The sequence below is a fragment of the Lepeophtheirus salmonis genome, chromosome 14 (assembly GCF_016086655.4).
Source record: "Lepeophtheirus salmonis chromosome 14, UVic_Lsal_1.4, whole genome shotgun sequence".
Lineage (NCBI taxonomy): Eukaryota > Metazoa > Arthropoda > Copepoda > Siphonostomatoida > Caligidae > Lepeophtheirus > Lepeophtheirus salmonis.
Genome location: NC_052144.2, coordinates 40,386,002 through 40,400,137, shown reverse-complemented (window position 1 = coordinate 40,400,137; position 14,136 = coordinate 40,386,002). Strand labels below are relative to the sequence as shown.

The window sequence follows — 14,136 nt, the reverse complement described above, 5'->3', positions numbered from 1 at the left end:
ACGTCTCCACGATATTTGGTGCCAACAAGACTTGCCACACAGAACGCGTAACAATGGACTTATTGGGACATTATTTTGGTGAGCAATTAATTTCACGTTTTGACACGGTGAATTGGCCACCAAGATCGTGTGATATAACACCTTTAGACTTTTTTCTTTGGAACTACGTAAAAGCAAAAGTCTATGTGGATAAACCAGCGACGATTGAAGCGTTGGAAGCAAATATTGAGCGAGTTATTTTTGAGATTCCGGTCACAATGCTCGAACGCGTCGCCGAAAATTGGCGCTAAAGAATGGACCATTGAATGGCCAGTTGTGGCCAACATATGAAGGGGATTATTTTCTAGAAGTAATTGTAAAGGATTGTTTTTTCGGTTCATAATAAAGTTTTGACCATAATATAATATTTCATGTGTTTTATTTCTACAATCCAAAAACTGCTGGTTTTGAATCACCCTTTATGTTTTATCTATTTGCTTTATTTTATATTTTTATAGAATAGGAAATAGGGAGTAAGACTGTCAATATTTATAAATATAAAATTCAAAAGAAGGTAGTTCTTTTAAAGATTTGCAATTTTCTCTGGCCTTATCCCATCCCCTACAAACTGGTTTTATACAAACACACATTAACAGAGAGTAATTTTGGCAAAAATGTCACGTCAATTGCTTATTATGCTTCTTTAAGTCAACATATTTCCCTCTTCTTTTATTCAGGAACAAAAAACTTTTATTGTACTTTTGTATATTTTGTGCAATTTATGCTATATGGTAAAATAGACAGCGCGTTTTTGGATACAGTAGTCGGGTGAACTCCTTCGTTTGTCCAAAAATTCAGAAAAAGTGTCGATTAGGATGGTGAGGACTCATTGACGATAAGTTCCCGGAAGCTTTGTAATCAGGAAGTGCCAAAAACCGTCCAAAGTCCTCTTCTGTTGAGGGGGAAAAAATTGAAAAGAATGCCTGGGCAATCGAGGAATGAGGAATGCTAACTCGCCAGAATTGAACTCTTCAGCAGAAATGATTGATTCTTTACTCAAAGTCAACATTTATGTATAGAACATATTTTTGAAAACAAAACTTACAGTCTGTGCAAAGACGCTCAGACGCTTGGCCATGATAAAAAGTAGCCAAAAGATAGAAATCCCTCAAAAAAATGGCTGTTCCATTACTAACTTTTGATCATGTTTTTCTTCTGTCTAATAATTTTTAAAGGGGATATTATCGATTATATGACCAATTACTGATGATTCTCAAACTATATATAGTTGATCAATTTAATCTGCTCACTAATATATTGGTTGTGTCCTATTATAAATACACCGGGCCAATTAGATGAATATAATCTTTGTTACCTACTTAAAACGATGGATTCATAAAATCCTAAAATGACATATTAATACCCTTGCCAAATAAACACAATTACAGACAATCTACTGCTACCAAAGGCATTAAGTATGAAACTCTATAAGTTTTGATAAAAAATATATAAGTTACGAGAGTCACAAACTTTAAAACATTATTCAACAAATGAAGCTCAATGGGGGAAGAATAATTGAGATCATATAAATTGGATCGTCAAAATATGTTCAAAATAATGTATGAGTAACTGAAATTGAATATGATGACTCTCTCATGTTCAAAACAAAGTTTTTATTCATCATTATGACCTATGTATCATTAAAGCAGTAGAAGTTGCGTTGGGCTGTCATATTTTTTTCAGATTTAGTTAACACCTATACGTTTTTTTGACACCGTATTGAGTGAATGATTGCTGGTAGAAAGTGATCAAATTAAATAAAAGTATAAATTAAAGTCTATATATGTTGTTAGATCTATTTTTTAAAACTATTTTCTATACATGTTATTTGAAATTGCCTAAATTCATCTAATCAACCCTGTATATTGCAAATCTATGAGTTAAAATTAGCCAAACATTCAATATAATCATAATTGAAAGAATATACGGCTTATATATAGTGTATTGAACACTCTGTAAAAAATGTCTTAAGAAATGCAATACATCATCAAATTAATAGGTACCCGGATAATTTTTAATATAATACATTTTTAACAAAATTCCGGTCATGCCATGTTACTTGTTCAAAATCACCTTTATTATTGTTATTAAAAGTCCTAAGGTAACATGAAAATGACTTTTAGAACCTTCAGCAAATCTAGTTTTTGCCTTAATATCTTTTAAAACAGTTAACGTTTTTAGGATATTTTACAATTCAGAGCCATATTCGACCGTAAAGAAACAATCAAGTTTAATGACGACTGATCAATAATAATACAGCAATTCCTGGAAAAACTTTGAATGTACAACTTGCACGTAAAGATAAATTAATCTTTTAAATATACTTTGAGTTAATGATTTTGACTTAGATAACGCATATTTTACAAAATAAGCGGTGTTAAGAAATTACTTGTAAATACTTATCATGCCCATCTTTACCCATTGATAGTAGAATGACTATTCAGAAATGCTAGTATTGGCAACCAGGAATGAATTGACTCCTGAGACTAGAGAGAGAAATTCACTTTTTTAAATTTAAATTTGAAATTGTTTACAACAAATTATAATCATTATTATGATTCATATATGTAGTAACCATGTTTAGACATGGTAGGTGGCATCCTTGATTGGAAGAGGGGCTAGAGGGAGTTTATAAAGGAAGATCTATAATAACTAAGTGTTTACTTTATTTTCATATACTAAGTCTCGTGAGGGCCCGAGTACCACAATGGTGACGTATAATATATAAAGAGAAGAGGTAACTTTATTTTATAAAAAAGTCATCAAAGACTACAATGGCAAATAAAAAAAATCACTTATGATAGTTGATACTGTCACTCCTATCCATGAGTCATGCCCCTCCTATGACGTAGTGCGCCTGCATCTATTTAGATGAAATATAATCGAAATATTACTTCTCACAACGTGGAGTAAAGAATAAATATGTTAAAAGACAACGTTTCTAGTGAAAATGTAGAAATAAAATTGCAAATTATAGAAAATAACGCTGTTTTTCGTAAAATTAGTTCCTTTTCAGCTAAACACTCCAAACAATTGCTCATACAACTACAAGCACAATTTCATCTCAAATGTGTGAAAAATCAAAATACCAAATTCTGTCATGTTATATCATGATTGTCTGAGAAAGCAATTGGTCACTTTGACGAATCGGAGCTCGACTGAAGATTATTATCGACTATTATGATAATATTAAAAGTTTATTATTTAAAATTTATGCTCCTTTGGAGGAATCTCAAATGGATAAATATATTGAATTATTACAAGCTAAAGAATCTTATATACATAGTAAATATATATTTCCATCAAACACGAATTTACGTAAAGGTTTAATCGAATTTGCAACAATGATCAGAGTTAAAGAAGATTGTAAACCAATATTAAAATCTCAATTTGGAAAATAATCTATTGATAGTTTTTATACACTCTGCAAATCATTAGATTCCCAAACACATGAATTACCAACAGTTTAGATCAACGCTATTCAAAAGACACCTCCTACAATAAATTCATCACTTCGACATCAATAAAGAAAAGAGAAAGAATCCTTTTATCATCAACAAATTGCAAGCCGGTTGTGGATGCATTGAGAGCAAAGAATCCAAATTGGACAAACAGACAAGCTCAAATTTTAGTATCGGTACATCCCTAATTAAAATATCGTGCTCATTTTTGTCTCAACATTCCTTACAAGTTGTAAAAAAGATAAATAAACTCAAGAAACTTTTTTTTTAGTACCAAAAACTATTGCTATATCATTTTTTTGTAATGTTTTTTTTTTTCATTTTTAAAATAAGTTAAAATCTTTTATAGGCAACCAAAATAAAGTTTTTAATTATCACGTTCGTGTTATTCGACATAAAAGCAAATCTAAAATAATAATCAACAATGGGAACAAAAATGTTTCTTATTGCTGTCGTTAGATGAGTTTCTGGTTGAGCAACGAGGAAAGTAGAACTATGCCTCTTTGCTCATATGGACTCTTCCATATTGACCGTAATGTTTTACTTGTAATTTTTTTTAAAGGTTGCGTTTTTTATGGCAAAAAGATAAAAATATAATAGCAAAAGTTAGTCGATCAAATAAAAAATGGCAAAATAAAAATTAGCAACAGTAGAATGAAAATTGAATTTAGATCGGATTGAGGCACAGATCGAAAAATGTCCTTTATTTAATTCCATTATTGAGTCTCAAGTCCTTGTTACAGGTAATCTAGAAAATATTTATTGTAAAGCCATCAAATGTAGTCTAATTAAAGTTTTCATATAAAATATTAGCTCAGGATCAAGATAATTATAATATATGTGTTTATCAATAGAGTTAGAAAGAATATTGCATGTTACATGAAAAGTCATACAATATTAAAGCTAAGAAAATATGTACAAGATAACGTTAAATTAAAATGGTTGCCTCTAATTCATAGAAGAGCTGAGCATTTCTTTGTCTATAAAATTTTTATGGTTTCTAAGCTATCGATAGTTAGCTTCTTTACATCAGATGTCAAATAAAATATAAGACCTCTAAACTAATATGTTAGTAACTTGACTAATATATTTATAGAATGATAGTGCAATTAAAAAATATAAAACTTTTTATTAAAGTGCTTCTAGAGATGATAATGGGATGTTAATTAGATAAACGATGGAATAGAAAAGTTTTGAACATTGAAATAAAAATGAAAACGTTGATATTTTAAGTTTCTTAATGAAAAATGTATACTTGTAGAACATTCTTGTGATACAAGACTCAATAGTTGATGGAGTATATTCAATTCATACGATAATAATTCATATACGTTATGAAATGGAAGAAACCGAGTTCCATGTATCATAAAATTATAATTATATAAGATCGCATTGGGACTGAGGATCAAACATTAGAAAATCACGAATCCAGGAACACACAACAGTTAAGATATACATTACAGCTGCCATATTAAGTTTAAGCGGAGGTGGGGTAAAATCCAGAGAGAGGAACAAAGGTTTACTATGCACTCTTCAAATTTGATTTGTTAATTCAAACTTATGAGATCTACTATTTTTCCAATTCTCCAAGGTTTAAATGAACTAAGTATAAAAATTACTTTGATTTTGGACTTTTAGTCAAGGGAGCATATAACTTTTAAAAAAAACAGAAAAAATTTGCGATATTTTGTACTTTTTTTTATTCTACCTTCACCAAAGTTAATTGTAATCGATTCAAGATGGTACTAAATGAAAGCTAATAAGATTGACAAAATATGTTAGTTAACTTGTACAAAATTAAACTATTTTAATGCACAAAAACTTGGACTTGATGGTAACAAATAACATGATAATTAAAACACACAAAAAAATAAATGTTCGGATAGGATGTTATTAATCCTTGTATTGTCACTTATTTATTGTGGCTTTCTTGAAACTGTCAATTTTGTTTTCCAATAATACTTCACAGCCAGTAGTAAGCAACATCTCTGCTCTAGGTCAGTTGTAATCCAAGTTACCAAGTTACTCATCAGTTTCATACCTCTTTCAACCACATCATTGGTCACAAACTTCTGTACTTTTCTGTAGCTTTTATTATTTTCGCGGTGGTCCATACGAGAAATAGACTAGCCATATTTCACTCGAATCACATAAATAGAATGTGAGACTATGGTCTTACCAGGTATGTGAGTGTTGTAGCTCTTTTTGATGACAAGAAAAATTATCCTTCTTTTCCCGTAACTCTCAGGTTTCTTTGTGTCTAAGCTTGCCTGGCCTCTTCTCCTTTACAGACTTGGACATGCTGTGATTTAAACTGAAGGAGGTAAATGCTACCAGTGCTTCGGTCAGATACTAGTAGTAGTTATTTCTTGGTATCTATATTGCAATCCTATTAACTCCACTATGTAATGATTGGCTTAATGAACCTTATCCCTGAATCGAGTTTTATAATTGACTAAATATTTAATTGTTGAATATATGGCTTAACAGAAATAATATAATTAATTAAATATAGAAGTTATATATATATCAATAATATACACTGAGAACAGACATAGCTACTAGATAGTCATATGCTGCTTGTCTTTTAACAGACTCTTTATATTCTTATGTACGTCAGCAGCAGATGTGGTGGTCATCCAGTGGCTGATGTAGAATAATGCCCTGAAAAAATATATCCTCTCCACCTTGATGAACAGTGAATACCTTGGATGAATAGATACTTCGATAAGATTTCTCAACCAGGAGAATCAGACATATCCCTGCCACTTCTCTGTATTCCGCACTCGGACTTCTGCAATTGTGCTTGTTTCACTTAGAGCATTCCTTATATTGTTTCCATCGCAATGTAGTGTACAGTAATCTGGCGTGATTTCTTTGAAGTTATTCAAGGAACATTGCCAAAAATTATGCTTAGTATTCGTTATATTTTTTCTAGTAGATAAAATAATTCCATTAGATCGCATAACTGTTTTTGCCTTCACCCTTCTTTGATGAAAAAGTCAAGCTCAGCTGTGATGATAAAATGTGATACATGTATATTAAAATCAAAATGTAAAAAATAAAGTTTTGTATCACATAATATCATATACTTTTCAAACATATAAATATCTATGTTTGTTCATCAAAATGAGTTACAAACTTCAATAGTATGTATCTATGTAATGACTACCATATTCAAGCCAAAAACATTTAGCCTTCAATGTACTCCTTTCAATAATGTAGTATCAACTTACGGGAAGCAATAATAAAAACAAGAACATAATTATTGCAGCGTTTTTGAACAACTTCATCAATAAAACTACATCGCAATTGAGGCAGGTCAATGCCCAAAATCAAAGCTACTGCTATATTTAGTTAGTTAAATTGTATACTTTGGAAAATGGAATATTATCACTTTGCATTCGTTTGATGAAAAATGTCAAACTTGAAGGCGAAAGTATCAGATATTGGGGATCTCTATTGGATAAATGATATATATTTTCCCCCGATAAGGTATATACACAGATATGACTTTTTGAATATTGTGTTACCTTTGAAGGATTCTTTTCTTTCTAATTAATAACAGCTTATTTATAAACTGTTTGTTCCTCCGTATTTATAAGGAGCAACAAATAATATAATAGGCCAAACTTTGACGTAATTAGGCAAATGGACAGTATCTCCAGAACTTTTTTAAAAAAAGGTAAGGAGAAATAGGTTAATAAAGAAGCGGCAAAGATAACCTTTGATTTCATTTCTCTGTCTGATACATCACTAAAGGTTGTTCTAATATGTAAATCAACTTTTCATCTGTATACAACCATCCTTCCAAAAGTTGGTTTTATGTAGTGAAATTGAGTAATCTAGCTGCAAAAAAAAAAAAAAAAAAAAAAAAAAAAATCCAATAATTTTCAAGGATATACATTTTACCAAAAGTTTATTTTGTCATATTTTATTTTTATATAGGACTTATACTTGGTATTTCAGTGTTTTCCCCGACACATCCTACAGCGAAATTGTTTACGATAATTTGTTTGAAATTATGGGATATAACTTTTAATACTTACAAAAATATGAACAATGCTTTGATATAGGTCGAAGCTTTTCCTGATAAACTAATTATGCAAATTTGTCCTCCAGAAAACTCAGAACCCAGAACCTACAAGCAATAAGAAGAGAAATAAATACCATATCAACAAAATAATATAATTTTATATATTGTGAAAAGTTTATCTATTGAAGACTCTGTTCTCTTTCAAAACTTAATTAAAATGTAAAGTTGATTAAATTAAAAGAAACATTCCCCGGCGCCCCATTTAAAGTTTTGTTTCAAAACATTAATATACATGCCTTATAAAATATTTTTTTTTGTCGAAATCGTTCCAAAACTTAATCATTGATGTGTATATTAAATGATTTTGAGAGTTTATAGAAATATATCAGACTGTTTCTGAGGTAATGGATAGTTCATGTGTGATTTTTAATTAATTTATTGGCTCACAAAAAAAAAAAAAAAAAAAAAAAAAAAAAAAAAAAAAGAGCTAGAATTAGTTGAGGACAAAACAAAATTTGAGGAATGTTTAAAACTTGAAAGTGTAGTAGTAAATAATTTATAAATGCTCTGAAAGTTTCTATAAAAAATATTTTTTTTTATGAAAATAGGTCTTTTCTAGATGAAATTAGCTACTTTAATATAAAAAAAACTATATTTTATCAAATATAAATGGACTTTTCATAAAATAAGCATTTCAGAACTACACATAATCTGTCATAATTATTATTCATTTTACCTATCAAAAGTAATAAAATGTTTAAAGAATATTAATATATATATACTTGTTTTGTATTGACTTTTATTGACATGCATTCAAACATTTACAATTTGTCAATAATGGTACATAACATTCTGGAAAAATAACTCTTTAAAACATATTTACAAACAAAAATTAAAAAGATTATTAATAATTATAGCAAAAGTGGGAATATTTCAAATAAATATTTAGAAATAAAATTAATTGAACGTGAACTACAAAAAAGACTCTAAATTTTCAATAAAACATTCGCGTAAAGTTGTTTTCTTTTATAGTACGTCGATAGTAACTGATCGACGATGTATTGCGTTTTTATAACAATTGCAACAACTTTTTCATTATTCGGCGTAGAGAGGATGTCTCCTTTGTCTAGTGGTGGATTGAATAAGTTCCAAACTATTTTAATATCATCGGCATCAGTTTTAGATAACAATGACACTCCCCCAAAATGTGATCCGTTGTTTCCTTTATACATCATTTGACAGAAAAAGAAAATTCCCGTTTCATCATTAAAATACTTTGAAGGAACCTCTAGAGTCCCGGATAGTATTCTGTATTTAAACCATCTTTCTCAAAACGTAAGGCAAATAATTGTAATGCCTTAAGGCTTTATTGAGTACGTTTTTAATGCTGCGTTGTTCCAAATATGTGTTGAAAGGTGTTAAGATGGATGTATTCATACTTTTTCTGAAGTAAGAAGTACTTGTATACAATATCCTTCAGTCTAGAAGGAACGAAAGGACTCCTTGAAAAAAAGTGAGGAACTCCATTATTACATTTTCCCTAGTTTGTGACAGGCCAAGAATATCATTATTTTTTTTTGTCAAATTCCCTTTGGAATATGTTCCGAGGGAGGCTGAAGCAACCTCTTTAAATGTCAAGGTATAGGGGATTTATGAAAGTTCTCTGCCTTAGCAGAAGGTAATAAAAACTTCCAGACTTACCATTTGACTCTTATATTGTAATCATATCATGGATTGTTAAAATTTCTATGGAAATAACCTTAACCACGTGACTAATTAGGCTATCAAGAGGCGAATAAAGTCAAAAGTAGTTGCCGAGTCTTAAGTTGTAGAAGATTTCCACAAGATTCTTTGGGAGTCAGCCCAAGGAGGAAAAAATGTCAAAGGGGATAGAATTTGATAAATCTCTTCCTATTATAATGAATTGATATAATTTATTAATAGAAATGACACAACGCTATTCCTCTTCTAGGTTAGATGATAAATCAATCATAATTTTCCTTTATATTTATCTACCTAACTGAACTAGTAATCCCCCAAGTTGTCTCCTCGGCCTTTTTAGAACTTGAATGTAAGTTCAATGAGCTTTTGTAGCCAACCTTCTTCAGCTTTGATCGCTCAATAAGCAAATCTTTTCAACACAGTTGCTAAATAAGGCACGGAAGTAATCAACTTTACGTTGTACAGGTCGACCAGCGTCTGCAAGTTCAATTGCCTTCATTCAGCTATCCTAAGGTTTACAAAACTTTCTAAATTGTTTTTATTAGAAACATAATTTTACACTGAATGGTCATCATTAATGATGAACATTCAGTGTAAAATGGGAATCTCTATATCCTTCCCAATCAATTCCATCTTCTATCTTGAACCCAGCATCCCTGAATCCCTAACTCCTCCATTAGTGTTCACTACCCCAATACAAGGATTGATGTTTTCTTTTTATTTAATTTTAAACCTGAGATTTTCTTTTACTTAGTATAGAACGAAAATAAAATTTCAGTCCTCTTCTTCAACTACAATTCCGAATTCCCTTCCTTATGAATAGTTATATCGCCAATATAAGATAAAAATATGTTTGTAATTTCCAAAATTAACTCCAAATCCTGTGTAATTACCCCCAATTTCCTGAACAAATTCCTCAATCCCGACAATAGAAAGAAGGAGCTACAGGCCATCCCAGTCTACAGCTCCTTTTAAAAAGAACTAAATCACTTTCAAGATTATTTATAGTGATTGTAGAAGTCCCATTTAATAACAATGCCCTTATTGTTATTAAAAAAAACTAATGGGTAATAAGTGTTTCACAGAATAAAGGATTTGTCAATGATAAATAAATCAAACACTTTACTGAAATCAATTGCAATAATATGTAGTACCGAATAAATTATTAGAACTTAATGCTACTACCGAACAATGAAGGCTGCGTGAGATATATAAAATCCTTCTGTTTTTCAAGGAGCCTTTCTGATGGACTGCATTCCTTTTGTTCACAATCAGCTCTATTTGCCTAGTTATAACACCTGAAAGAACTGTATACGATTATTTTAAGACTGGTATGGTATTGATATCAAAACCATTCCCTTTTTGGGTATTAATACGACTCGACTTTTAGAGCCTGATTTTTTCAGTTCTCCAAATTTTTCTCCATCGGGACACGAGTCTTTATTACCCATGCAGAATTTTCGGACCCCGTAAACCAACTGAGGATTAGAAATAATCGCAAAATATATCTAGGATGCCTGTGTTTTTTCCTCTTTTTATAGGCTGAGTGTGGCTATTTTATTTAACACCTTCTTCTCCATATCGTCTTCAGAAAATTCTAATATTCGATAAGTATTTATTAAGTCTGATAGGTAGCTTTTTAAGAAAAGGGAGTTATTTTCTAAAATATCATCAACATTTTTTTGAAACTGCATTACCGCACTTCTTGTATCTCTAGGGTATTTATGTTATGATAATTTAATAATCCTGTTAAACTTTTTAGTCGCTTGCTGGGCATGAATAATTGATTCAAAAGAGACGACATGGCTATTTTTCATGGTCATTTGAAACCCTTATTCTCCAATAATCCCTTTTAGCATGTTTAATCTTTGATTTCCCAAAAGGCTTAAGAATTAAATTTCAATTATTTCCTGGTCTGAACTAGGTTAAGGACGATACTTGGTAGGCTTAATTCTCGAAAAAAATGAAAGTGAGACGAAAGCATGAAGAAAGTAGCCCCTTCTTCCAGGAAACTGTTTCCTCTGACATCTATAAATTTAATTTGCCAGATAAATTTATTTAGAATGGACTTAGCTTGATGGTATTCATTCTCCTTTTCCAGATCCACATTCAAATCGCCAATAAGTACTAGAAGAATGCCATCATTTCTTTGATTATTAATAATTGACTGAAAAAAAATTAACGATTTTTCTTTAGGGCCGGAAGCGTTTATTATTGAGAAACAGTAATCAGCATTAGATAGCAAAAGTTTGCACAAATAGAGAGACTGAAATTTCCTTTACAAAAAAGAATACCCATTCAATCTTTATAAACAAATGTTAAAATTTCTTAAGTATACATATAGGCCAGGAAAAGTTAAATTTAATTTGCTGGTCATTTGAAACACCATTTTCTCCAATAATCCCTTTTAGCATATTTAATCTTTGATTTCCCAAAAGGTTACTGTGAAAGCGCTTTTTACATCCTGCAGACATATTCTATCGGGATTCATTGATATTAATGACATATTCATGAGAGCGTAACGAAACTTAAGCTCCTTGCCACTTCCAACATTAAAAGAAATCAACTAAATAATGCCAATATTTTTCTTATTGGTTATAGTGTTGGTAAACAAGTCATTAATATTAAACTAAAATCATTATTACATTTTGTATTTCTTGGTGAGTTTTCAATTTTGAAAGAAAATTAATAACGTTTCGAAGCCTAAATTTCGGTTTTTCCTTACAGGGTAATTACCAAATGTAAAACGATCTCTTTTCCCTGCAGATTGGAATCATATTCAATGAAATAAAATTTAATGTGTATTTATATAGAGTTTCAGTGATTTGTTTGGTTCTAAGTGATCAGGATCATCCGACTTATCCGCTACTCTAAAACACTAGTTCAAAGTTTCCAATGTATTTTATCCTTATGCATAGAGATTTATTTGACTTATGGGACTTTGTCACTTTTGTGAAAAAGCTTTTTTTAGCTTTCAAATGGAGATCTACGTCCAGGGTAATTTTTGTATTGAAATATGCATAATCAAAGCCATACCATGCCTAAGCACCAGATATTTCATCCTCCATGAAACCAAAATAATGAGTGACATTGTATAATTCAAGAAGTTTCATATTTACATTACTTAAACACGATCGTTATCTTCTTTAGTCAAAGAGATATAAACGTATCCCACCTACAAGTTGAGCTTAGATTAATTCTTTTAATGGCATCGTTAATATTCTTCCCACATTTTGATAAACCCTTTTCATGATACATTTAGTCTTAATTTCAGAGAGGTTGTTGTCAGGAGTTCACGAATAGGATTCTCATGCATAATAAATGCCATAAATTTTCTTCTCAATGTATTATGCAGACAAGAACTATCTATATATTAAATGCGAATGTTAGTGTTTGTTTTTGTCTAGGAATCAGAGCAAAACCAAAAAGATTTTAAATAGGTTCTTAAGGTTCCTAAAAATGGTCCATGAACCTTTTGTTTGGCCTACAATTCCATGACGGCCTTAAAAAGCATTTCTCTAAATACGAATTTTTGACAAACAAACAACTATTTAGAAAAGATAATGAGACAAAGTATTTTTGACTAGAATATGGAAGTTGAGCAAACGACAGCGCAACTTTAAAAATTTTTCATCTCTAAACCTCTTTATTAATTTTTTTTTTTTTTGCATAAATACATACCAACATGCAGCAAAAATAATTCTTAGAATTTTATGGCCTTTATTTTTGTTTTATATTAATAGAAAAATTCTTAATTAATTTTAATTTGAAAATGTCCTGGACAACATCGGACAAACCTACTCTAGTAATAATGATATTAATATGATAAAAGAAACAACCTCACTGAATTTCTACACTCGAAACTAACTGTGTATAAAATCTTCACGCAACCTCACCGAGAGGGGGAAAAAAGTGAATCAATGGAGGAAAAGAGACAACAGATCCACAAATGCAGATATTATGGTCTGAGATCCAACGTCTTTAGATATATAGTCAAACAAATCCCTTTATAGGCTGTCTAAGTCCTTAGAAATGCTATTTAAAATATTAAATACATTAGAACACACCTCACTCTTTGCAAAATAAATACATATAAAAAAATATTAATATATATATTTACTTTTGAGATTAACAATAGCTCTTTATAAATATTTTTTTTTATTCCAAAATTGTGCTGTTATAGAAGGGAGTCTTTAGATTGGCGAAGGCTATAAGTACATCTTTTGTATCGTTATTATCTTTTTTTGAATAGAAAATATCAATTTTTGAGGGATAATATGAAAAATATTTATCACAGAGTAGATATATATATATATATTATTCTAAAAATACATTTGACTTTATTGTATTTTATAAAACAACTCTTATTAACAAATGTAACTGATTTCACTAAAAAAATAAATTCACAAAAATTTATTTTCAACTATTTCTTATTGAAAAATTAAGAACATTTAGAAACAATGCAGTTACATATATAAAAAATATAATTCAAAAATCATTTTTGACATTTAATCCGCTTTAAAAATGGATAACAATATTTATAAGGTAAATGTATGATTATCTCATTAAAACATATCAAATTATTTCATGTAGAATTAAAAATGAGACTAAATGTAACTAATTTGTGAAAGAATGTAATAACACAAAATTAAACTTATACTTTTTTAACCCTTGTTCAACTTTAAAATCATTGAAAAGTAACGTATTTGGAAGATTTCATCGAAAATATATTTAGATAAAAAAATTTAATACTTAGGTATATATATTAATTTATGCATTCTATTAGAAAAATGAACCGCATTACTTTTTGGCAATGTTTATAATTAAAAGATTTATAAGTTTAAAAATCTTAGACATTTCCCAATATAAATAAACAAA

The 14,136-nt window shown here is 29.8% G+C and overlaps 1 protein-coding gene across 1 annotated transcript in view; it reads right to left on the bottom strand.

Annotated features, from left to right (window-relative positions):
- LOC121129864 (uncharacterized) overlaps positions 1–14,136 on the bottom strand; it is a 279,636-nt gene that overhangs the window by 90,506 nt on the left and 174,994 nt on the right. Inside the window, exon 4 of the mRNA XM_040725575.2 lies at positions 7,550–7,641. Within this exon, the coding sequence (XP_040581509.2) occupies positions 7,550–7,641 (92 nt within the window). The remainder of the gene's footprint in view (positions 1–7,549; positions 7,642–14,136) is intronic.